Source organism: Knufia obscura (assembly GCF_036327395.1).
Source record: "Knufia obscura strain CCFEE 5817 isolate CBS 148926 chromosome Unknown scaffold_11, whole genome shotgun sequence".
NCBI lineage: Eukaryota > Fungi > Ascomycota > Eurotiomycetes > Chaetothyriales > Trichomeriaceae > Knufia > Knufia obscura.
Window position 1 is genome coordinate 633,097 of NW_027042697.1, and position 23,891 is coordinate 656,987.

Below are 23,891 nucleotides of genomic sequence, written 5' to 3' on the forward strand. Positions count from 1 at the left end.
TCTTAAAGCCACCGACCAAACGATCATCGAACCGGTTCCACCTGCAGAGGAAGATGAAGAACCAGAACTTCCAGAGCCAGTTAAAATCGTGGAAGTGGTCTCAACATTCGAAGAGGTGACCATCTGGGGTCATGACCAGGTGCCAGCATCGGATGATACCTTTGTGAAGGGTGTTGAAGAGTGGATTTCATTCGCTGAGGCAATCCACAGTCACTAGCTTTTGGGCTGGTATTGCTCCTTCTCTTTCTGCCACTGCTTCTTCAACTCGAGGTACTCCTCATCAGACGTACATCTCCGCCAGTATCCCTTGAACAGCTCGGATGCGTCCTCTTTCTCTTTTCGCTTACCATCAGCGTCATCTCCGGACCATTTCTCCAGCTGCTTGCCATCGGCACCATATTTCCTACAGACATAAGCACAAGAGGAGGACAGGAGGATCAAAATGCATACCTCCCGCCTTTGTGATTGGCATATCGCTTAGCACGAGTCATGCCCATCTGAATATACTTCCTGGTCATGTCGGCCCCTACAAAATCCCCTCGCTCGATGTAAGACTCGAAGATAGCCCAAAGAACTTCAGCAGAATTCTGGGCAATGGGGACAGTTCGGAAGGCCCAGTATGGAAGAATGAGAGATTTGTATGGTTCGAAACTGAGCACACCCATCTCACCCCGGGCGATCTCGTATGAGTAGCATAGCTCCGGGTCGTCTAGAGCTGGCGTGTTCAGGGGAGGGTTGGGCACAGTCAATGAGAGCTTGTTCGACTTTGGAGGCATTCTTGATATGCATCGGATAGCTAGGAAAGTCCTTGGTGATCGCTTCAGCATTATGCTTCTTGCATCGCGTCCAACCTCTAGAGGTAGAGGTAGAAACAACGCTGAACGGAATGAGTTGACGTCATCAAAATGCGTCCTTGTTCAGGTATAAATTCCCGGCGACGTTTCGGTCCGAAGCTGCTTCACCGCATGGAACGTTTCGAAGAAACTTGAGGTGGTCTTGCGGGTTATCGGTATGAGGGAGGGCACCACGAGGACGGTAAAATGGAGATGGCAGGGTTGAAGTCATTTGCATGCATCCCAAGCCAGTCTTACCTTGCCACACCCCATTCGATCAACGTGGCCGATAGTAGACACAAATGTGTGAAGGTCGAACAGCCACGTTGATTGGCAGGAACGTGCTCAGTGCAGCATGTTCAAGCCTGCTTGTTCGCTCAACCAGTCCGACCATAACTACCTCGTCACGTCTCGAGCTTCACGACACCCCATCAACCATTCAGATCCACCTCCTCACCCCTCTTCAACCTCCCAAAACACCTCTTCCACAACTCACTCTCCTCCCCCACAAAATACGTCAAATCCACACCATCCAACCCGTCCTCCTCACCCTCCATCCCCTCAAGCCGACTCACCAAATTCTCCAACCCAAACGCCTTGCCCACGGCCTGCGTCCCTCCCGCCTCAAGCATAACATGCACAACATGCACATGAAAGTGATAATACGTAGGCTGATAATGCACGTAGCACTTGAACTGGTCCTCGTCCGCCTCCCCCTCCCCCTGCAACCTCGTCGCGACTTCGGCTGCTGCCTTCACAATCTCCTTCCGGAGGTGCTTCAGCCACGCGACATGCCTCTTCTTCAGACCTCGTAACGACCATAGATCCCTCCGTTCAACAAGCGCAAGGAGATGTAAACCCGTCGCACTCCGCCTATCCCAATTTAGATCTGGCAGCAGCAGGAACCCCTCAGAGTCACTCCTGTCCTCCGCGGTAGACATCCCGAACCCCGCGCTCCGATACACGACGTCCTCCTGCTCCGTCACCCCATCGAGGATATTATAGATCCAATCTATCCGTCCCGGCGTGCGTTGCGTTTTCTCAATCCACGGCTTGATATGTCGCGCGTAGATATCCGGTGTCTCAGTTACATACCGTAGTTGCTGAGCCGTATATTTCCGGATGTGTGACTCTGTACACGGCCAGATCAAGTTCACTTTTAGGTTTGGAGTGCTGGACGACGAGGCATTGGACATGTACCACCTGTAGACATCGTTTGCGCCGAGGTTTGTGGTGTCAGTCAGACTCGTGATTAGAGAAGTGATGTTGCTGGCTTCTGAGGGGAAGGCGGCGCGTTCGAGGGTTAAGAGGCCTTGTTGGGTGTCTATGGTGCCGAGGAGGGTTATGCGCCGGCCGTTTTGGTCTTGGTTGAGGATTTTGGTGAATTTGAATTGGGGGATGAGGGATTCGGCGGTGGCTTTTGATTCTGGGTGGCGCTCGGTGGTTGGCGGTGTCATCTTCGCAACTTGTCAATGTTGCGAGCAGACGGCAGCTCGAGACATGTTACAAGTAGCCTTATTGACGAGGGTCGATATAAGTGGTGATGTCTTGGCATCTACCCCCTCACGGGGTGGTGGAGCGGTCGTCATTCTAACGCACGGCATGCATTGAACGTGAAGCGTACTAGAAATATCGCGACACGTGCATTGAGTTCATACGAGCATCACCTTGCCTAATTCCACTGAGTTTGACTACTTTGGTCCATACTGATCCTATGCATACCGTGCGGAACTACCTGCATACCGCTATCATGAGCGCATGGGAGGGTAAGCAAAATCGGCTTGATGTACGGCACAATCTGGAGTGCAAACTTCTACTTGATATATTTCCCTCAATCAGCTGCTCGCACGGCCATGCGTGCCTTCCGCCTGAGTCTTGCCCAACGGCTTCGCAAGCATAGAGACACCTTCTCGATAGGCTATCATGCGGTACAGGTTCCCTTTACCACATCATGCCCACTATCGCGCAATTGCAGATGCTTATGCATGAAAGTAGTAGCGCGTGTCGGCAGACTCCTTGCAGCACGTCAAACAGTCCTGGCGGCTCATGGGCGCCTCTCTGGCAACGAGATAATTCATTGGTGGTTTCTGGAGACGGCAGCCAAACTGCCCTCCAAAAGGCGCAAGCATTCACAAAACATGGCGGTAACGCCTGCCAGGATTTGCATGCTGACTCTTCCGAACACAACTTACAGCGGCCGATGAGACACAACGTCATTGCGTCCCCTTGAGGCAGTCGCACCTTCCTCCTTACACCACACGACTCTGCACCTCCCTCTTCAACATGCAGTCCAAAACAATATCTTCGGATCGCCGCTAATTCCGCTTCAAGTCGGCCCAGAACTTGGACGCATCTGCTGCAAATCGGGAGCACACCATCAGCGTAAGTTCAGGGTCGTTGCTTGACGTCTTGAAGAAGTATATGAAGCGTGCAACCGAGCAAGCGTTATTGCTTTCCATACTATCACTTATAATGCTGAAGCTCCACTTTGCATCCGGATAATGCCACTAATTCCTTCTGCTGGGGCGTGCTAGATATCTGGCGTGGAAGATGCGAGGCGGGTGATGTAAGGAAGGAGCACTTCACTCATCCCGTTGGCCGATTTGGAGCTATCAATAACGCAGCCGATACTCGATTTCTTTGTTTCGTCGGGCCTGATGCACGATAGGCGCAGACATCCAGGAAGTGCCGAGTGCCAGCGAAATATTCATGGCGCAGAAAGATCGTGCATCTGAGACACGATTCATGATCTTTCCCTCACACCATGATCCTTCTGATGCCACTTGTCCCGCCCAGCACTCTTCTACCAGTCACAGCACATCGGCCAGCGCCACTCTCCCACTCTCCCTCCCGACTCTTGGACTTTCCTTCTTCCTCGTCTTGTTCTTCTTCCCATTCGTTCTTCTCGCCCTTCATCCATGCTTCCTGCCTTTCATGCGTTCCCTCAATCCATTGAAATATGCACTTGAAGTCGAAAACATATCCCGTCTGACACGCAGCTGCTGTTTCGATCGGATGTAAACAGATAGGACATAGATCAGTCGAGGATGGCGGGGGGACAGTGAAGATTGGAAGGTAGCTCGTACTCGAAACTGGTGGATCTCTCTTGGCTGAAATATTAGCCACGCCTCTTTCTTTCTCCTTCTCTACTTTCTCTTGCTCAGCTCGGTGCTTCCTTACCAGACCTTGCCCGCTCACAATGGGAGGAGGCAGTTCTATTCCTTCAGCGGCCTTCCTGCTCAGCTGTCGGGAAAAATCACTCTGATACCACCACTCCAAGAATTTCAGACCAAAGATACTAGCTGGCAGCAACAGCCTCAAACTGCTCAGCACCCGTGGCCAGAGTGTTCTGGGGTGGAAGAAGCCAGCTAGTCCTTGGCCAGGTCGACCGGCCTGTCCAGCTGTCGCAGCCAGACTGATCTTGCTCGCCTCCTCGATAGCTCTGTAGTCTGCGCCGTTCATCCTCCGTATTCGTGTTCCAACCATCCACAGGAAAGGACTCGAGTATTTCGTGCTATCGAATAGATACCCTAAGCTGAACGCAAGAATGCTGAAATAATACGCCGCATTCACGGACGGATAGACGTTCCGCAGGAACCACTTGTAGGCATGCATAATCCTCTGCTTGAAGGTCGGATTTGGCGGCAGCGCATCCCGATCGAAGAATCTCCTTCCCTCCACCCCTCCCAACCCAACAGATAGACTAGCTGATGGCGCAATATGTATATCATAGCTCTCATCCAGCTTCCTCTTCAAATATGGTATTCCAACCATAACGACCAGATTCTTCCACACATCTCTCGGGTTGTTCTTCAGCTGAAGTCGTTCTCTGACTTCTACCGGCACGCCCAGCGCAGTCCGTGGAATCTCTCCCCCCTCAGCCGCAGGACCTTCTCTCGCTTCAAGCCATAGAAGTTCTCGGTGAAGCCACCGCCGAAGGTCTGGAGGTAGTACCTCTCTACCACGAGCGAGAGGAGCGCGTAGAGCTCGTCATAGTTGTTTAGGATGCGCAGGAGGTAGCGCGGGTATCTGTGTGTCGCGACGGCAAGGAGGTAGCGTAACGAGGGAGGGATGAGAGCTGAGAGTTGTTGTTCGGAGAGGAGCTCGAAGAGGGACGGTTTGCTCTCGTCTAGCGGGTTCAGTAACGTTGGTAGAAATTCCATCTTGTCATCATTAGCTGATTAGGTGCCGTGGATGCGCGCGCCGGTCAGTCGTCCATTTCTTGGGCTCGAGCGAAGACAGGTTCGAGTGTCACAGTGTTCTTTCTTTTAGAGGGTTCGTATTCACAAGGATAACAAGATCATCAGGATATCAACGTGCTCGAGCAATTATTTGTGATTCACCTGTACAGGGCAGTCGCGACCAAGCACATGCCTCGGCATGTTTCGTGTCTGTCTTGCTGCCTCACGAAACCTAAGGCCATAAGGCCTCCAAGTATACAGGGTCTGTATTCTAGTGAGGGTCGAGCTTGCAAGTTTATCATTCTTCTTAACTACTTCGTACCTGTCCTTCACGCGCAATTTCATCAGCCGGCATCATCCCTCTGTTGCTGTTCATCATGAGTCGCCTTATGAGTCACTATCTAGCAGTGTTGTTTGCAAAAGCTGGTACTATTCAAGAGCTCTATATGAACAACATTCAGATTTGATACGGATCCTCCGAAAGCAGAAACACCTGACCTCACTAGGCTTTCCCAGCGCTGAACCCTTTGCCTCCCAGAAAACTTGGCGCATCATCAGGCATGTACATTTCGTTCTTGTAATGCGAGCAATCTAGGTTGAGCAGTGGCTGGTTGTTGAAGTCGAACAACCCAAAGATCGGCAGGTTCTGCAACGGCTTATCCTGGTCCCAATCAACATAGTAGAACGCAGTGCCATTGCCACTCAGCACCTGGCAACCGACTATGTTGAAGTACTGTTGTGCGTCGTCTCCTGTCGCACCGTACATGTTCTGGAACGTGCCCTGCCTCGAGGTTAGTACAGACATCTTGGGTGATTGAAGGGAACATACTATCTGCTGTCGAGCCCACGAAGTCTCTCCTAACCACAGATCCTTGCCGTACTGTCTGGCTAGGGTCATTGTCTGCTTGGCATTGATTGCCAGCACTTCCGGACCTTTCGCTACTGTGACATTGCCCCAGTACGGGAAGATGTTCGTGATGACAGCTTGATCGCAAGCTGCAATGACCTGAACACAAGTTAGCGGGCATCTTTGGTTTCATAGTGTAGGACATACCTTGTTCACGGTAGGGTTATCGGCATTGGTCAGCTCATTCCAGGTCTCAGTATGAGTGACAGGTGTATTGCAGCACCCATTATGGCGCAGAAGTTGTCTGACCCGGTCCATCTGCTTCACCAACAGCTCCGCGGTCTCCTGCTTCTTCGTGTTCAACACAGTCTCGTCGGTTATGCCATCCTGGTTGAGGTAGTTGAGGTCTTCGTTGCCCACGCTAACAGCTGCCAGGTTGCCACAACCATGCTTGTGGATAACATCTCCCAGTGCTTGAAGCTCCTGTTCGAAACGCTGTACCTTCCCTGGTCCACCACTCCATACGCCAGCCAAGATGCTGAAGTCATTGTTTTGGGCAGCAAGCATGATGTTCATGAGATGGGCTGTTTCGTCACGGGGAGGCCCATCTTCGCTCGTGGAGTACATACGTACAGCGTTGATATTGGGGAATGTGTCTCGCAGGAGTTTCAGTGCCGATTGCCAATCACCCGGTGTTTTGAAGGTCGGTTTTGCACCAATCGCAACGTCGTATGGCTTCGTGTTGACCACGTTCAGTCCGAAATACGGCTTCATGAAGGTATAATTGACCGGCAGGTATGAGTCGCCAGAGCATGTCTGAGATTGGGACGGTATGGATGGTGATGATGGCGATGACGGTGACGGCGAAGACCCTGGCAACAATGATGTGGGATCTTGTGCCGATACTGTCGGAGCAGTTGGTGTCCACAAGTCTGACGATGACAGGACCATTGATGAAACAGATGTGACAGGCTGTTGAGTTGTTGCAGCCGCCACTGTGGGCGTCGAGCCTGGGCCAGTCTCTGTTACCATGACCGTCACGACTGAGGTAGGTCCTCCACACGGCCGCGAACCAGTTGGTGCAAATGTGCCGTTGCCCCATGGCCCAGCTGGAACAGGTATATCATGATCATTTAGAGCCCCAGGCACCGCCTTTCTGTGATGGCGTGGTCGCTCATGGCGATGGGCAGGAGGAGCAGCATGGCCAAGCTGGGCAGCAAGGCCAGCGAGCAGGAATGTATTGACGATCTGCATGGTCAGGACTCCGATCACATATGAAGTTAGATCTTTGGTTGGTAGATCTGTTGGTCTTTGGCTCTGATCGGAAAGAGGTTTGATCGATTCAGTTGATCTGTTCTTGATTGATAGGTTAGATTAGAAGTAATGGAGCTGGAAGAAGCTGGCAGGATTGAGATGACCTATTTATTGTTCTCTGCGAAGCTCTGCCACCTTGTGGTGACTGGTCATCTTGGTTGACATTGCTTATCAGCGCTACGGAATCCCAAATGCGCAGACTCAGTCGTGTCTTGTTTGCTAGGCGGTGTCTAGTGACAACGCAAGTTATCTTCTTCAGCTGCTCGACTGTCACATCCGGCATGTTCAGGAGCTTACGTATCAGATATTTGCGTGTCTAAGCGCTGGAAGACTGACACTACTGATATGATGTTGTTGTTGACGATCGTCAAAGATATCTATGTAGCACCATGAAATCAAGATTTACCACAGCACGTCCAGACCGCATTCTCATATCCTCCATACGCAGCTGAATCATACTGCAGGATACGGTTCATTAATAGCTCAATTCCTGCTGCGTCCACCATATCCAAGTAGCACGTGATATCCCAGATCGTGTCAAGCATTCCTGACACAAAGCCCTCTTCATATTCAAGAACCATCTTCAAAGACTGCCCGAGCCGCCTGCAAATTGCGGTAGCCAGTCAGGAGTCTCTGCGTTCGCCTGCCACCCACTACAGCTCAAATCCATGTTGTCCGCAGGTTCTCCAGTAGCATTAAATATGCTGAAGTCGGCTTCTTTTGGTGTCCGCAGAGTTCCGTCTGCTAGCCAATCGGAATGGTAAAAACCACTCCCCTTACCACCCAGAACTTGACATCCGACCTTGTTAAAATAGTCTTGAGCATTCTTGGCATTTGCAAGATTGTTTGTGTTGCGGTAAGGGACGTCTGCATCGCTAAAGAGTGTTAGTACATGTTCCGGATCAGTTCCTGAGGGATCATGGAAGCAAAAACTCACGCTCTTGGCCATCCGGTTGCGGCCAGCCAAACGTCCCTCTGGAGCTGCTTTGTAATGCCAAAGACCTCACCAGCTCGATATCGAAAGCTTTCATATGCGCCACTCATATTGGTGGTATCGCCGATATTCCAGTAGGGCTGGTCTTCAAGCATGACGAATGAATCACAACTTTCGATGAGCTAAGACATCGTTAACATCGTCGAAACTGCACATAGCGCAGGGCACTCACCTGTACAACATACTGTTGCACGTCGCTCCATTCCGCGGCAGATTCGGTATGAGTCACAGGGACGTCACAACAGCCATGATGTCTCAACATTCGTCTCACGAGATTCATCTGGCGTATCAAGATATCGGCAGTCTGATTCTTCTCATTCCACAGTGCTTCGCCAGTCACCGAGTTGGCGCTGCTGTGCTGACTCACAGCTGCCAAGTCATTGTTGCCGACGTTAACCACTGCGATGTTGCTGCAACCATGTACCTCTAAAACTCGTTCCAAGGCTCCGAGCTCGGCAATGAAGCGACCCCAGTAGCCCGAACCACCACTATAAACCCCAGCAACAACTGCTAAGCCATGGTTCTTGATAGCTGGCAATGCACCTATGAGGTGCTCGATGACCGAGTCCTGATCTAAGGTCGGGTTCGAATGGTCCATAGTTCTGTCCAAGCGTATAGCATTAACTTCTGGAAGTTTTGTTTTGATCGCCGCTATGCTGTATTCCCAACCCGAGGAATTTCTGAAGGGGCAGTATCCAATTTTGCACCAGGCATGAGTGTCAACGTTTAGCCCATGATAGATCGTTCCTGTATACTTCCCACTCACAGGTGAGTACGATGCATCTGGACATGCTGAAGGAATACTAGCGTAAGTATAGACTGGCGGTTGTACGACGGTAACCGATATGGCAGATGGCGTGCGGGCGGATGCAGTAGAGACTACAGCGGGACTCGATCCTGCAGGACTACTGGCCACACTTCCGGTAGGAGAGTTACTGCTAGTGGGGGTAGCAGACGGAGTCGATCCAATGGTCTGTCTACCATGTATTTCTCGACGATTGTGAGGGCTAGGAATCCCGTCGCGGTGGGTGGCAAACGCAGCATCGGCTGCGAAGCTGAGTGCAAGGATTCTGAAGAACAACATCATGGTTCGCTTGTGCCAGGTATGGACGAGCCGTTGTAGTGATGATCACAGGTTTTGCGGAACTCAACTTGTAGTGGTAAGTCAGCAGAGACATGGCTGTTATATAATGTCAAGATACCACTGCTCCCAGGCTATGACACATCCCAGTGCCATACCTGTTTCAGCGCATGAGCAGATCGAGTTCTGACAGTGGCACAAGAGGGACTGCTGAGGCCAGTCGTACGGTTCGTGAAACAATTCCTCGTCTTAGACTCTGACATGTCTGCCAAATGCATCAGATTATGTGTAGATAATGAATGTGTCAGAGCTTTTGTGACCGTCTATGCCGTTTATGTACAGTTTGACTTTTATCCTGTTTGACCCAACCAACCGCCGCTATGCAAACAACGAGTTCCAGGTGATCCGTGATAGCGCTCATCCGGCAGCCATGTTCCATGAGCCTGCCTCAATGACCGTTCGTACTTGTCACTCAGTGCTTAGGCACAAGTCATGTCAATCAGAGGGTTGTAATTCGTGTCAACGACCGAAAACTGAGGGTTGGCAGCGAAGTCATCAAGGTCATACCAGAAGTAGTTCATCTCCTTCACACTGGCACAAGTCACTTGCCACCAGTAAATCTGGGCAGCTTCAATGCTAGGCACGGAGTTTCCAACAGTGTCACCAGTGATTGGGTTGCCAGTTTCAGTAGTCCAGACATCCTTGCCTTGGCTGACAGCACGGACTTTCTCGACTGCAGCCCAGTATGCTCCGTTGGCGGCACCATTGTCGGTGCTGACTCCTTCCCAGTATGGGTAAAGGTCGTTTCCGAGCCAGTCGACTGCCTCGATGACAGCTGTGTTCCGGTCATCCACCCACGCAGTCCATGTATCAACGTGACCGATGGACTTATCACTTGCACCAACCGACCACATCATTCCTCGGACATCGTTGATCTTGCTGGCAAGGATAGAGGCGGTGGTCTCCTCTCTGTACAGGTCCTCTGACCCAACGGAAATTGCTAGGATCCAATCCTTTCCGTATTGCTGGACGGCTTGGAGGAGAGCTTGCTTCTCTGCGTCGAAGTGGGCATCATCTTGTGTCCACACACCGACGAGCAGCTTTGTGCCTGTCCTGATAGCGGCTGGCACGGCGTTTGCCAATGTGTTGCAGTCGCTTGACGCGTAGAGTCGAATATTTCTGAACTCGCCAGGAAAGCTGGCGATTTTGTTGAAAGCGAACTCCCAGTCCGACTCACTACGGCAAGCACCCGAAGCTAGGTTCGCGCCCACATTGAAGCCGGAGTAGAATGCATTTGTGCTGGTGATGGCAGCTGCCAAGATAAGGAGTGAGAACTTCATGATGAGGTTATATTAAAAGAATGACCAAAAAAGAACGACTGTAACGGTTGTGAGTAAAGAATGTGTGGTATGAATGATGTTAAGATGAGAACTCGCTGCGTTAAACAGTTCAAATATGAATTTGAAGTCTAGATCCATGTCGTCGGCGTCGTCTCGAATAAGGCAATCGAGAGACAGGGTTACGGTGGACCGCTGGCGCTCGATGAGAAAGGGGGAACTAACGGCTTCTGGTATGATCTGCAAGCCAATTGGCTGAAGCTTCCGTGGCTGAGCTTCGTGGACAGTGGGGAATGGAAGCTCTTCCGAGATTGGCTTTAGCAACCCATTCCACTCATGTCCAAAAAGTGGTTCGATGGGCGAGACATCAACAACCGACCGTCCATCGGCGGACTTAAGCTTATCAGACATGCCGCGACTTCTTCGCACGGTTGTGGAGGTCAAAGTTTTGAACAGTAACCCAAATTGTTGTAAAACTTGGTTGCGTTGTCACGAAGGTCTTAAAGCCCGTTCGGACTGAGATGAGCGGGTTGCTGCACCAAGGTTAACACACAGCCGAAGACAGGACTCCCTCCCTAAATTCAAGATGTCCAATCCCACCAGAAACAGGCATATACTCACCAAAGTCAAGTTGCCCATATCGTCGGTCTCATGGCTTGATAGCATGGGCACTGACGATGCTCGCAGTCTTTGAAGTCGCTGTCAGATTAATGCTACTTGAATTGCTGAAGACGCAGATAGTACAGCTTACCTTGTATGCTGCCAATTCAGAGCCCCAAAGGGTCACCAACGAATAAGCCTTTCACCCAGTGTTGACGCTCTTCGTAACATGTCTATGAGGTCGGAATAATACGCCATGTTGTGAGGCGATTTGCTGTGGATGACACGGCTGGTACCGAGCTGATCAATTGCTTTCCTACTGCGCTTCGAACAACCATTTCTGATCGCACCTCCTAGACGAGAAAATGCTGACCATTTATTTGTCCTCAGGAACACCTTGGTATCCCGAATAGAGCTGGCGCCCAAGCAGTACTGATACTCATACCGATCTGGACGACAGAGTCGGATGATGAGTCGATTTTGTGTGTAAGAGCATGACAGCTCTGCAAGCGTGTGCATACGCGGGCCTCGCCTGCCATATCGATATCCAGGGTGTGGCAAAGCCATAGCTGAGAACATAGAGTCCGCTGAAGGAAACGGCGAACGATGGCAGTTGGACGTGCAGCCACAAGCGTGGCTTCCTGCTAGCTCATGGCCGCTGCCCGCCTCATGGCATGACCAGCCTGGTTGCAGGCTTTTGCACACTTGATCCTATGATGCAGATATGTCGATTATCTGTCCCAGGTGGCTGACTCCATGAAATATGGAATATGCATTGAGTACATGCCATAATCAAATGACGCAGTGTCTTGGTCGTCCGGCCAGCTACGATGTCCAGACTGTTCGGAAGCAGGGTGGAAAGAGGGAAATCCTTGATCTTTTGCCTTCGACGGCGATTGACGGCGCTTGACGGCGCCTGCCTCCCGTGCAATCCCCTCCTTGCTCTTCCAATAACCTGACCGATGATCCCGTATAGAGAACCGGAGGGTGTCTGCACGGTGAGGATATCTCAGGCTTACCTCTTCGAGCCACCAGTTGATCTTTTGGGCTCCGACCTTCCCACCCACTCCAAGCGATACGATCGTGTCGTCTCGCGCATATTGTGCGGTGACAATTCGATCAAAGTAATGCATCCAAGCAACAGACGACAGATCGGCACGACTGCATGGGTCTGTTTGTCGCATCATGTCCAACAGATCTGGATCAATGTGTTACTGCGGGCCAGTGTTTTCCTATGAAAGTGTGTGAAATCTCGTCCACGTCGACCAAATGCGGCCATGATATTGCCAAGGTCAATCGAGTGGGTGCCGAGCCTGTAGCATTGCTCTTCATCGAGAGAAGATGCAAAAATATGGGCGCGGCCTTAAAATATTCGACCTCATTCGAGTGTGAATCATGCACACAGCTTGCGTGTGCACGTGTCGTAAGGACGATTGGCATTCACGGCGGATCTGGACGGCGTATAATTCGCGCAGTTGTCCGTTAAACTCATGTTTTCAATTGATTGACCACAGTATCGCCCAAACATACCATTACTTGAAAACGCAGGATGGCTACGCAGCGGACAAATGGTGTTTCGACCCAGATGGGAACTGAATCCAACAACATGTCGGGCCCAAACCTGAACGGCACGTCTACCAGAGCGAGAATCGAAAAGACAGCGCAGATGCACATCGAGCCAGCCTCGGACGAGATGGTTGACGTGGTAGACAGCAAGGCCGTGATGCATCGTACTCTGCTCGAACAACCTTTGCGTGTTGTCGGCTCAGAAGGCCTATACTTGCACCTAGAGAATGGTCAGAAGTTCCTGGACGCCACTGGAGGCCCAGCAGTTGCCTGCCTCGGCCACAACAATCCTATCGTCAAGAAAGCCATCATGGACCAACTGGACAAAGTCGCTTACGTTGGGACAGTCTTCTATTCAACATCAGCAGCTGAAGAACTCTGCTCGCTTTTGGTGAGGGGTACCAACGGCGCGATGAGCCGAGCTTTCATTTGCAACAGTGGCAGCGAAGCAGCTGAGGCTGCAATGAAGATGGCCAGACAGTACTTTGTCGAGCTCGAAGGCCCGGCGACCAAGAGACATCGATTCATATCCAGGAAGCAAAGTTATCATGGTACAACATTGGGTGCTCTCGCCCTGGGCGGGCATGTGATGAGAAGGAAAATATACGAACCGATGTTGTCGCCAGGCATAAGTCGTGTAAGTCCCTGCTATGCCTATCGAGGCAAGACTGAAGGGGAAAGTGATGAAGCATACGTCACCCGACTGGCAGAAGAACTGGATGCTGAATTTGAGAGAGTCGGCCCGGAAAGCGTATGCGCTTTTGTTGCAGAACCTGTGGTGGGCGCTGCACTAGGCTGTGTACCATCTGTTCCAGGCTACTTTGCTGCGATGCGAAGGGTATGCGATAAACATGGGGCGCTTCTGATTGCCGATGAGGTTATGTCAGGCATGGGGAGGACAGGCTATTTGCACGCCTGGCAATCGCCGCTTGTGAACACAGCTCCAGATCTTCAAATGATCGGGAAGGGTCTCAGTGGAGGATACCAGCCTGTTGCAGCTCTTCTTGTCAGCCCAAAAGTGGTCAATGTTCTCACCAAGGGTACGGGAGCTTTCTCGCATGGTCAGACGTATCAGGCTCATGCCATTGGTTGTGCTGCAGCTGCCGCAGTCCAAAAGATCATCATGGAGCCGAATATGATGGAGCACGTCCGCAAGATGGGCGCTGCACTTGAGAAGGGTCTGCGGGAGCGGCTTGCCGATAAGTGGTATATTGGCGACATTCGAGGCGCAGGTCTGTTTCGGGGCATCGAGTTTGTTATGAGGAAGGACGACAAGACGCCATTTGAAATATCGCGGCAGGTGGCCAGCGGTGTCCACAAGCTTGGAATGCAGGAACCATATCTGATCAGTCTGTACCCGGGTATTGGAACAGTGGAAGGACTCGCTGGCGATTTTGTCCTTCTTGCGCCTCCTTACACGGTCACTTTGGGGGATATTGCAACAATCGTCGAGAAAGCAGCTCACACTATCAACACCTATTTTGAGAGGGAATTTCCGAGTGGTGAATGAGCAGGAGGGTAGCCGCAGCCTTGCTGGAATCGCTTTTGTGCTGACGACAGGACGTGAGGTGCGCCAATCACACCTCGACCATAGTTCGTGAGGTCCAAGACATGAAGGGTGTAGCCTGGAGGAGACAGTAGTTTGTAATCAGAAGATCTTCGAGAGAACCTGCTGAACCTCCGGATCAAAGGTCTTCGGATTTTTCTTCGCTTTGCGGTCACCTGCCACCTCATGCTGCCGCCATGTCCTCTGATTATCGGCTCCATCCTCCGGATCTTGTGCCTTCATCTTCCTCTTTTTCCTCATTCCCTCGAGCTTCTTGCCCTGCTCGACGCCCTCTACGAAGGCTTGTGTCTCAGCAGCAATCTTACGCCTTTCCTCGTCTCTTCTGCCTTCGGCTTCTCTTCTCTCTTCCACAATGCCGGCCATCAATTCGTCCCACGCCATACCCTTCAAATATTTCATATTCCACAGATCATCGTAGTAGAACCCTCCCTTCTTGCCACCGATGAGCTGCGCATTGAGGGCTTCGGCGCATCGCTTTGCAGTCTTCTTGCTTGCAAATTCAATCCATCCTTCTGTGTAGAGCTGTCTTGAACTCTTCTTCGAGTTGTGCTTGTGCTTCGATGCGGGCGTAAGGAATAATCTCGTTATTGGTTCAAAGCTTCGTTGTGCCAGCAGATTCCGCAATGCTGAAGGCTTCAGATACGGAGGTAAGGACGATAGGTACACGACTCCAGGTGTAGTTTCCTTCTTCTGTTTCTTGGGTCTCTTGCCTTGATCCTTACCACTTTTGACCCTGTAGTCTATTGGAGTGACTTGAGCATCATCCTCGTCAACGTCTATCTCTTTTGATACCTCGCCATGCTGTTGTTTCGCCTCGGCCGCTGCAATCTCGTCCCTCACTGGAGACGATTCTTGACCATCTTCTTCGACCGAGCTGGCCGACGAATGCGACAATTTTCTCCGCTTCACACCTCGCCTTTCAGTCCTCGAGACCTCTGCAGCTTCCGAGTCGTAGCCACTCTCTGCATCAGAAACGTCTGACAAGCCTTGATCTAAGTACTCATTACGTTGCGCCATCGTCAGATCTCATTGATCGTTAAAAGTAGTCCTAGCAGAATTATCATATGAACTTTCGGCATTTCGAGGATGTAAAGGCTAACCATGGAGGCATCAAGGCTCCACCGTAGTACGGCTACGTACTGCGACCTGAACACGTCTGGGCAAGATCAGCCTCAGCCATAAAATCTGGGAATCACAAAAACAATGTCAAGGAGCAGCGGAATAATTAGATTTGTACAGGGCCTAAGACGTCTCCCAATGGCTGCGTGGCGGCTTCTAACATAGTAGCAGTGATGTATGACTCAAATGTTCCTTTCACGTAAGCCGACCTAATCGCGATACAGCCCCCTTCGCACAGCCTGTATGATTGCCTTGGCTTCAGCTTCGTCGATAGCATGGCGTATGCTGCTTTTGACGCTCATCCTCATCGCCGCGTTCTTCCACCAACTGTATCGCCGCTCTCTCAATATTGGCACAATGTAGTCGTGCCAGCCAACCGATGTAGCCATGAGGTTGTGAACGTCCAATCGTTTTGAAGGATCAACCAACAGCTCTGCTATGATCATACGCAGAATCTCACTCGGCAGGTCGCACAGTCTGATATGGCGTACTCCTCGGCCTGTGGCAGGCATCCCAGCGGTGTTTGGAGTGGTTTTCGTGGTAGTCAACGATCCTCAGCGCCTCTTCGAGGATGGTCTTTCACAACCGATTCATGTATGCACCAGTGAGGTAGATCACAACAAGAGGCAGCCACAGCTTTATGGCCCCTATTGATTGCTGTTCGTCGGAATGCGAGTTTCTGCAGGCGTTGTTGTCAAATCTCAAACAGACAAGAGGCGGCAGGCAAACCGTACAAGACGAGCAAGCTGGACAACGCATGCGATTTGCAGGACAGCCCAAGAATGAATTGTGCATTCGGTTGACACTGAGTTCACAAATTTGCTGGCACGGAAATGTTTACAGATTGGCTCTTTGCTTTTCCTTCCAGTAGAGCACACCACCTCTGTTGTTCGCCTTGCGGGCTAGGACATCGGTCACTTTCTCGCTAACGCCAGGCTTATTGTTCCACTGTTTCGATACTTCGTCTGCGACGGCCTCTGGGCCTTGTCTGCCTATGTTCCTCACCACAGCCTCGATGTCGCGTTCCCTTGGCAGTCCAAACTTCGCGTGTGGATAATCGCTGTAATCCCGCAACGCACCAGGCGAGGGTTCAAGCAACTCCAAACCATCGATATCGTCAGGTAGCGTGAAGAAAGTTTCGACGTCGTTGTTTGACACCTCCTTGAGCGTCGCGGGTTGCCACTTCGGCTTAGTGGCTGGCTTGTTGATCAGCTTAGCACTTACGCCTTCCGTGAAGTCAGGATGCTGCATGAATCGAGCAGCCATCTCGTGCTCTCTGATGAATGTCTCGGTGATACTCCATTGTTTGCCTAGCCTCAACTGCTTAAGCGTCACCTTCAAACTCGTTGGCGACCGCATTGCGATAGTGTCGAGTGTAGCTTGTGCCCAATCTGCTACTCTTCCTGTTGCTTCTGATTCTTTTCTCAAAGCAGCCAAGATCTCATCAATGTTATTAAAGCTAAAGCACCTATCAATTGCCTCCCGAAGCTCGCCGCGGATATTTCCATTCTTGGCTTTTGGGTAAGAATCTGGAGATGGTAACTCGGTCGTGAACTCGGCGAGGGTATTGTCAATCAAAGTAAGTCGTTCTTGTAGGCTAGCATGATCTTTGAAATGGAGCTCGGATAGACGCGTCGTCAGAGGTTGCAGCACTGAGCTATCGAGGTAATGCGTAGCAATTCCGGCATACAGTGCTTGCACACCATGTAACTGCTCTGATGTAAGAGCTAGATATGTGCCAACCTCTCCATCCATTCTCGGAAGGAAAAAGCTCCCACCAACATCAGGGAAGAAGCCGATCGTTGTTTCCGGCATCGCAAACACTGTCTTCTCAGTTGCAATTCTGAAAGGCGCATGCACTGAAAGACCAACGCCACCTCCCATCGTGATTCCATCCATTATCGCGATGTATGGCTTGCTATACGTCGAAATCAGGTGGTCAAGCTGATATTCGAGAGCGAAATAGTCCGTCGACTTCTGCTGTCCTTCCTTCGTCGAGTTATTCCTTGCTAGCTCGGCAACATCTCCTCCTGCGCAGAAAGCTTTGGGTCCAGCACCGGTGATCATTATCATATTGGCCATTTGTGACTTCTCCCATTCTCTTAACCTTGGTAGGATCTTTCGAGCCATAGAACCATTGAGGGAATTGAGCTTCTTCGGTCTGTTCAGCTCGACGGTCCGAACACCATATAATGAGCCAAACAGGACATCATCTGGCTCATCTCCTGGCTGTTCTTTAGGTATCTCTGTGGCCGTCTTGTACTGCCGACTCGTGCTGGACATGGCTGCTCTCTGTGTTTGTCGAAGTGCTCTGCTTCTAAACTGCGAGCTTGCGATGCGTGCAGTCGAGCTCGTTTGTGGCGTAAGGTGTCCAAAAGCGTATCTGACACAGCAAAGGTTCATCTTGATAGCATGACAAAACAAATGAGTGACGGAAGATGGCTTCGGATAGGACGATGGCCAGCTCCAACAAAAAGGACAACCGGGAACCTCGAATCGCACGCTCTTCCCTCGGATATGAGTGTTGTGCCTGAGGCATTAATGATCACATTTCAGGTGGACACTGCACTCCTAGAAATTTTTGGCCTGGGTGCCTGGAACTTTCGAATTATCAATCGAGATGATATTGACTCTTTCTTCGCCACAAACCTCTGATATCTCTCCCTCACAGTTGTACAGTCCCTTCTCTACATTGTAACCGCTTACCGTGACCGAGACCGAGCACAGAGCAAAATATCATGGAGGTCGATTCGGTGCCTCTGGCACTACCCACGCAAGCCAAGTCTGCAGCCACAATTTTATGCTGTAACTGTGGTGCCCCAATCGATGGCACAGCAGCAGCAGGAGCATTATGCTACGATTGCGTCAAACTCTCAGTCGACGCTTCAGAAGGTATCCAACGAGAGGGAGTTCTTCACACATGCCGAGATTGCGAGAGATGGCTGTCTCCGCCTTCACAATGGGTGACAGCAGCCCCAGAAAGCAGAGAACTCCTGGCTTTATGCTTACGAAAACTTCGTGGTCTCAGCAAAGTACGAATCATTGATGCCAGCTTCCTGTGGACAGAGCCACATTCTCGAAGAATAAAGGTCAAGATTACGGTCCAGCAGGAAGCCTTTGAAGGCGCCATCATCCAGCAGACATTCGAGGTCGAATACGTCGTCGCCTCACAACAATGCCCAGATTGCGCAAAGTCATACACAGCCAACGTGTGGCGAGCTTCAGTACAAGTCCGACAGAAAGTGCCTCACAAGCGAACTTTCCTGTACCTCGAACAACTAATGCTCAAGCACGGCGCACATAGAGAAGCAATCAACATCAAAGAAGTTCATGATGGCATAGACTTCTTCTTCGCTCAGCGCAACCACGCAGAGAAATTCGTCGATTTCCTAAACAGCGTGACCCCAGTTCGAGTCAAGAAATCCCAAGAACTAATCAGCATGGATATTCACACCTCGAAGAAGTCTTACAAGTTCACGTACTCCGCCGAGTTAGTACCAATATGTCGAGATGACCTAGTCGCTCTGCCACCCAAGCTCGCGAAGTCAGCAGGCAATATTTCACCTATTTCCCTTTGCTACAGAGTCGGCACGAGCATAAACCTGATCGACCCGAATACGCTTCAAACAGCTGAGATACCATCAGCCATCTACTGGCGCGCACCATTCACAAACCTCGCAGATGTCAAAGAGCTAGTCGAATTCGTGGTCCTCGATATCGAGCCTCTCGGTCCCGACAACGGCCGCTTCACCCTAGCAGAATGCACAGTCGCACGCGCCTCAGACCTAGGCGCAAACGATAAGACCTACTTCTGCAGAACACATCTCGGCTCAGTCCTCCACGCCGGCGACAGTGTAATGGGTTATCAGTTAACAGGCACGAACTTCAACAACACACAATTCGACGACATCGAGAACAGCAGCACATACAGCTCACAGATCCCAGATGTGCTACTGGTCAAGAAACACTACGCACGAAAGCGAAAGCCAAAGTCCCGATCATGGAAACTCAAGCGGATGGCCAAGGACGAGGGCGAACTTCTCCCGAAGAAGACCGATCAAGATCGTATGGATGCAGATTATGAGATGTTCTTACGAGATGTGGAGGAGGATCCGGAGCTGAGACAGACACTTGCGGTTTATAAGGCACAGCAGAGACAGAAACAGGCGGATGAGATGAGCGTGGTTACTACGGAGGATAGTGGTGATGATGAGGTGCCGAGGATTGATGTGGATAATCTGTTGGATGACTTTGATGAGATGCAGATCAATGATCAGATGGCGGCATAGGGATTATCGGTATTGACGACCAATGCCGATGGTACGAGTACCTGAATAGACAACAAGCTCAGTGGCCCTGTTGCAAAAGATATTAAATGAGATTCAAGTTCAATTGCCATGCCTTGAGGAGTTCTACATTCTGTACACCTCACTTCTGACATGCTTTGGTGGCGAACAGGATTTGGCTGACACAAGCAACAGTCTACGCAATCACATTTGAGAAGAAGCAATGGCTCGGGGTTTGCGTTGGACACAACTTATCCCGAATGGAACACCACGAGCTCCCTCACAACAGTGCTCGCAATTCAGGACCGTTCATTACGGAAGTGCTAATTGTTGGCACATGGGGTCTTTCACGTATGAAATCCTGGAATGAGCTGACTCTCAAGGTGTTACGGTTTAGCATCGGAGGTGGCAGAGAGAACCAGTGAATCTTTCAGCTTCCAAAGGCAGTACGACGACTGGTAAGTCTACTCTATCGGAATAACATCATGGTATAAGCAATGGACAGACCATGTCCACATTCACGTTACTCATATCCCGCCTTTTTAGCCACATCCATATGGAATGCGCATACGTGAGATTGATACGCCTTCATTCAAGAGTACAAGAGGCTGCACAGATAGCACGACGAACTGGTGGCCTGGTAGTACTTATACAACCACGGCGGATGCTTTCCCCGTATGACTTGTGTACTGTGACGAAATCGTGACGTGCTGACTGATGATGCAGGGACAGGCCTGAAGACGTGGCCCCCGGGTACGCCTCATGCAGTGGTCTGCTGCTATCCCACTCACCTGTGATGCTCAGAGGCGTGTCTGGCGCCTAAACATGTGGAGCATAGGAGGTGGTGGTGGTGGTGGTGGTGAAGGGGGCTGGTGTCACCTTCGGTGGTTTGGACGTCGTCGTTGGACAGTGCTTAGACTGTTAGCTCGTCTAATGCCGAGTTTATCTTCAGTTGGAGGGCGCATTCCATCGCGATAATAATGACATGCAAGACCTGGGTTGGTCTGGGGTAGCGATAATAGGCACAAATGACACAATGTCCTTGTCAGGCAAGCGCGATGGCGATGATTGAGTGGTTCTTAACATGCTGCCTGTTCCTGATTCCAGGCACGTGGTAGTATGGGCAATGCACGTTTATTGCAAACCCCGGGGTGGCGTGACGTTGGGTTGTAAGTTCAGATCCGAGATCCAGCTAGCGTACCGTCGTGGGGTTGATAAGATCTGTGCCAGGTGGCGACAGGGTTGCTACCAATTAGCGAGATCAACAGTCTTGCTGCCTGTTCCTGAGTGACGCTGGTTGCACCCAATATTAGTGTGCGCAGTGCGTCATCATGATGAAGGGCGTCTCTCGTTCTGGGGAAAGTGAGCCTGGGGTGTCTGCAGTCAGCAAACTGCGCTCGGATCACTCTTTGCCTGGCAACTAGGGAATGCACTGCACATACGTACTCCAGTCAGCCGCTGTGAACAGGATTGATATCGCATAATGTCTCAAACCGGACAAATAGGGCTCCGCTGAACACAGTCTAGACCTAGACTCTGGTTGTGCCAATGTCGACGCAGACGTCGAAATGTTCAAAACCGATACGCACAGACCTACCTTTGTCGCCGGTCACGCACACATCCCCTTTGTCGTTTTCAGCATGCGCAGTCAACAATGAAGATATATGACCAGCGATGGCTCTCGCGACCTTACCTGTATCTCAACTTGCATCTCTTCGAGTAAGACACCCCAAACAGCAAACATGATTGCCCTCCTCACATTCTTGACGGCCTTCGGGCTCACAGCCCTCGCTGAGAGCACAACCGCGAGCACGACCGCAAGCACAACAGACATCTTCCTTCCTATCATAGACGAGCAGCCACTTGTCGCCTCAGTCAGCGCCTCGGTAAGCTTTGTGGAACCCCTGAGTATCAATGCATATACTAATCCTCATCAGAGCGGCGACGTCAAGACCATGGTCATCAAGTGTCCCGACGGCACCGATTCCTCCGAGTGCGGTTTCCCAACACCTGTCACCGTCACTGCTGGTCCATCAACGGTCGCTCTCACAACAGTCGTCGGAAACAGCATGACAGTGGACTTGAAGTGTGGTATTGATGGTTCAACGAAGGCAAGCTGCACCCAGGTCTACACTGGACCCGCCAGTCTATACACAAGTGCGAGCAGCGGAGATGATGGAAGCAAGACGACAACTTGGACCGCTAGCCAGAGCTTGGATAGTGGAAAGGTCACGTTTCTCCCTGTCACCATCACCGCAGGCTTGCCCACAGGTACAAACAAGAACGCGGCCGGGCCTGTTGCAACACCTATGGGCGGAATCAGAAAGGTGGCAGTTGTCGTTGCGGTTGCACAGCTTGTCGCGGGTGTAGTGTAGATAAGGGTACGGGGTAGGGTGTGTGGCTTAGGATGACATTAACACGTGGTGCGGCGTCTCCGTTGTGCTGTGGGGCGACTCGTTGGGTCGTCCAGGAATAATGTCATCATAGATCTAGGGTAGTACGAAGATTTGTTCCACTCGTTGAGATCTAGTACATGCTTCAATGTGACCGACTTGCTGCTTCCAAACAATGAACATGCAGCGGGATTGCAAGAAGGGATTATAAAACCGATGCAAGAAGGGATTGTAAAGCCGACGTGGTCTCCCGATGCTGTGGTCGGAGAAGTCAATCGCAGGACGTTCTGAGCTGTGTGCTGCATTCTATAGCATGCAGATCGCTGAAGAGAAGAAGAGCGGATGCGCTCGTGATCCGCATTGTTCAAGCCAGTCGTCTATGTCAGTCTTGGGAACGTGTCGGTACGTGTACCTCGTAAAGATCGATCGCCAGAGGAGCACTCTCGTTTACATCGAGCTCGATTCGGAGACTTAGGGACCTTCATGGGACCTTTGGTTTCGTGTCCCGGATGCACGCCCCTAAGCCTCTCCTTATCACACCTGCATACCCCGATCGCGTTTCGATCCGGCAGGGAGATGCCTCGGATGGACGTGTGGCCAGATGTGAACTGATTACCGTAGAGTAGAACACTGCCCTGGGCAATTATCATCGGAAGTGCTTGGTGTTCGAAACGATTGCTGGTCAGCTATCGTGGCGTCAATAATGTCGTACGTGGCTCGTGAGGATTATTGCTTGCAGTGATGCCATTCTGATCCCTGTGTACCTGAATAAGACTGGGCCAGGCATGATGCGGCTCATTGACGACGGGAGCTCCAAAAGAATACGGTAAATTCAGGCCGGGATCCGCCGCTTAGGACAACATCAGCCGAGAACCCATCGATAATTTCGAGGCCCAGATCTTTATGCATAGAGTAGACTGTTTGACGGCAGAATAGCGTCTTCTGCAGTGTTGCGTTGGCCCTAACTGCCGTACTGTGGGATATCTGCCAATAGTTAGCCCACCAACATCGAACACATTGTTACATTTCGTTATCACAAGGCTTTCTGGGAACCGCGGCAGATGTACCGGTACCTAGAGTACCTCTGCAATAATTAGGCTACGTGTCGCTTAGTGTCTAGGATTCAATTCGTACTTATCTTCTAAAACGTGGCCGCATGGTTGCGGACTGACTTGTGTCTGCATGTCCGCGATCAAAGCATCTTGCAAGGTGGAGTAGCTAGAATCGCCGATCGAAAAGTCGAAATCCCCATCGAACGAAAATGGGAAAAGACCCAAGAACGCTTTTTGCTTAGATCGACGTCATATAGCGCGGGCTAATCTGAAGCCCACTGGATTGACTCCTTCATGTCTGCATCAGCTACTACGGTCGGTACGAAGCAAGTCGCAGACCTCGGCGAAGCTAGTACGCTAGCAGCACAAAGTCTCTAATCAGTCTGGTGTGCAGCATGTCAGCAAGCCATTATTGTTGCAGCTTTATTGGTTGACTAACTTTTACCACAGATTGACAAAATCCAACACGGCAAGCGCGGCCTTTGCTTTCAAGCACATTTCCCATCGTTGTTCTTCTGTAGGGTACAACAGGCAATAACTCTATACGAAGTCCTCGGCTTGTAGTCGCTTTGACACGAGTGTAGTGAAGCCGCTCTACAAGCATGCCCAGCTTTAATGGTTTGAGTAAGGTTTGGCCAATCGAGGATGTCTTGAGGGTTACCAAAGAGCTATGCTAAGCCTATAAAAGCTAAAAGCTATCTACTCGTAGACAGAAGCATCC

At 51.0% G+C, this 23,891-nt stretch overlaps 12 protein-coding genes across 12 annotated transcripts; 3 read left to right on the plus strand and 9 right to left on the minus strand.

Moving 5' to 3' along the window:
- Nucleotides 1–213: 213 nt before the first annotated feature.
- Nucleotides 214–776, minus strand: PMZ80_008533 (uncharacterized protein; the record flags this gene model as incomplete). The annotated part of the gene is made up of 2 exons (XM_064876933.1): nucleotides 214–403; nucleotides 451–776. The coding sequence occupies 2 exons, from the start codon at nucleotides 774–776 to the stop codon at nucleotides 214–216; spliced, it is 516 nt and encodes a 171-aa protein (XP_064727320.1).
- Nucleotides 777–1,264: 488 nt separating this feature from the next.
- PMZ80_008534 (uncharacterized protein) lies at nucleotides 1,265–2,290 on the minus strand (the record flags this gene model as incomplete). The annotated part of the gene is made up of 1 exon (XM_064876934.1): nucleotides 1,265–2,290. The coding sequence occupies one exon, from the start codon at nucleotides 2,288–2,290 to the stop codon at nucleotides 1,265–1,267; it is 1,026 nt and encodes a 341-aa protein (XP_064727321.1).
- A 1,300-nt stretch (nucleotides 2,291–3,590) lies between these two features.
- PEX12_1 (ubiquitin-protein ligase peroxin 12) lies at nucleotides 3,591–4,607 on the minus strand (the record flags this gene model as incomplete). Its single annotated transcript, XM_064876935.1, has 1 exon — nucleotides 3,591–4,607. The coding sequence occupies one exon, from the start codon at nucleotides 4,605–4,607 to the stop codon at nucleotides 3,591–3,593; it is 1,017 nt and encodes a 338-aa protein (XP_064727322.1).
- Nucleotides 4,608–4,669: 62 nt separating this feature from the next.
- On the minus strand, nucleotides 4,670–4,996 carry PEX12_2 (ubiquitin-protein ligase peroxin 12; the record flags this gene model as incomplete). Its single annotated transcript, XM_064876936.1, has 1 exon — nucleotides 4,670–4,996. One exon carries the CDS (start codon nucleotides 4,994–4,996, stop codon nucleotides 4,670–4,672), a length of 327 nt encoding a protein of 108 aa, XP_064727323.1.
- Nucleotides 4,997–5,516: 520 nt separating this feature from the next.
- On the minus strand, nucleotides 5,517–7,115 carry PMZ80_008537 (uncharacterized protein; the record flags this gene model as incomplete). Its single annotated transcript, XM_064876937.1, has 3 exons — nucleotides 5,517–5,795; nucleotides 5,844–6,020; nucleotides 6,069–7,115. The coding sequence occupies 3 exons, from the start codon at nucleotides 7,113–7,115 to the stop codon at nucleotides 5,517–5,519; spliced, it is 1,503 nt and encodes a 500-aa protein (XP_064727324.1).
- A 643-nt stretch (nucleotides 7,116–7,758) lies between these two features.
- On the minus strand, nucleotides 7,759–8,767 carry PMZ80_008538 (uncharacterized protein; the record flags this gene model as incomplete). The annotated part of the gene is made up of 3 exons (XM_064876938.1): nucleotides 7,759–8,050; nucleotides 8,113–8,291; nucleotides 8,342–8,767. 3 exons carry the CDS (start codon nucleotides 8,765–8,767, stop codon nucleotides 7,759–7,761), a joined length of 897 nt encoding a protein of 298 aa, XP_064727325.1.
- A 962-nt stretch (nucleotides 8,768–9,729) lies between these two features.
- On the minus strand, nucleotides 9,730–10,590 carry PMZ80_008539 (uncharacterized protein; the record flags this gene model as incomplete). The annotated part of the gene is made up of 1 exon (XM_064876939.1): nucleotides 9,730–10,590. One exon carries the CDS (start codon nucleotides 10,588–10,590, stop codon nucleotides 9,730–9,732), a length of 861 nt encoding a protein of 286 aa, XP_064727326.1.
- A 2,203-nt stretch (nucleotides 10,591–12,793) lies between these two features.
- PMZ80_008540 (uncharacterized protein) lies at nucleotides 12,794–14,263 on the plus strand (the record flags this gene model as incomplete). The annotated part of the gene is made up of 1 exon (XM_064876940.1): nucleotides 12,794–14,263. One exon carries the CDS (start codon nucleotides 12,794–12,796, stop codon nucleotides 14,261–14,263), a length of 1,470 nt encoding a protein of 489 aa, XP_064727327.1.
- A 138-nt stretch (nucleotides 14,264–14,401) lies between these two features.
- ESF2 (RNA-binding ATPase activator esf2) lies at nucleotides 14,402–15,337 on the minus strand (the record flags this gene model as incomplete). Its single annotated transcript, XM_064876941.1, has 1 exon — nucleotides 14,402–15,337. The coding sequence occupies one exon, from the start codon at nucleotides 15,335–15,337 to the stop codon at nucleotides 14,402–14,404; it is 936 nt and encodes a 311-aa protein (XP_064727328.1).
- Nucleotides 15,338–16,276: 939 nt separating this feature from the next.
- On the minus strand, nucleotides 16,277–17,722 carry EHD3 (3-hydroxyisobutyryl-CoA hydrolase; the record flags this gene model as incomplete). Its single annotated transcript, XM_064876942.1, has 1 exon — nucleotides 16,277–17,722. The coding sequence occupies one exon, from the start codon at nucleotides 17,720–17,722 to the stop codon at nucleotides 16,277–16,279; it is 1,446 nt and encodes a 481-aa protein (XP_064727329.1).
- Nucleotides 17,723–18,177: 455 nt separating this feature from the next.
- NMD3 (ribosome-binding protein) lies at nucleotides 18,178–19,728 on the plus strand (the record flags this gene model as incomplete). The annotated part of the gene is made up of 1 exon (XM_064876943.1): nucleotides 18,178–19,728. One exon carries the CDS (start codon nucleotides 18,178–18,180, stop codon nucleotides 19,726–19,728), a length of 1,551 nt encoding a protein of 516 aa, XP_064727330.1.
- A 1,739-nt stretch (nucleotides 19,729–21,467) lies between these two features.
- PMZ80_008544 (uncharacterized protein) lies at nucleotides 21,468–22,100 on the plus strand (the record flags this gene model as incomplete). Its single annotated transcript, XM_064876944.1, has 2 exons — nucleotides 21,468–21,611; nucleotides 21,663–22,100. The coding sequence occupies 2 exons, from the start codon at nucleotides 21,468–21,470 to the stop codon at nucleotides 22,098–22,100; spliced, it is 582 nt and encodes a 193-aa protein (XP_064727331.1).
- Nucleotides 22,101–23,891: the final 1,791 nt, after the last annotated feature.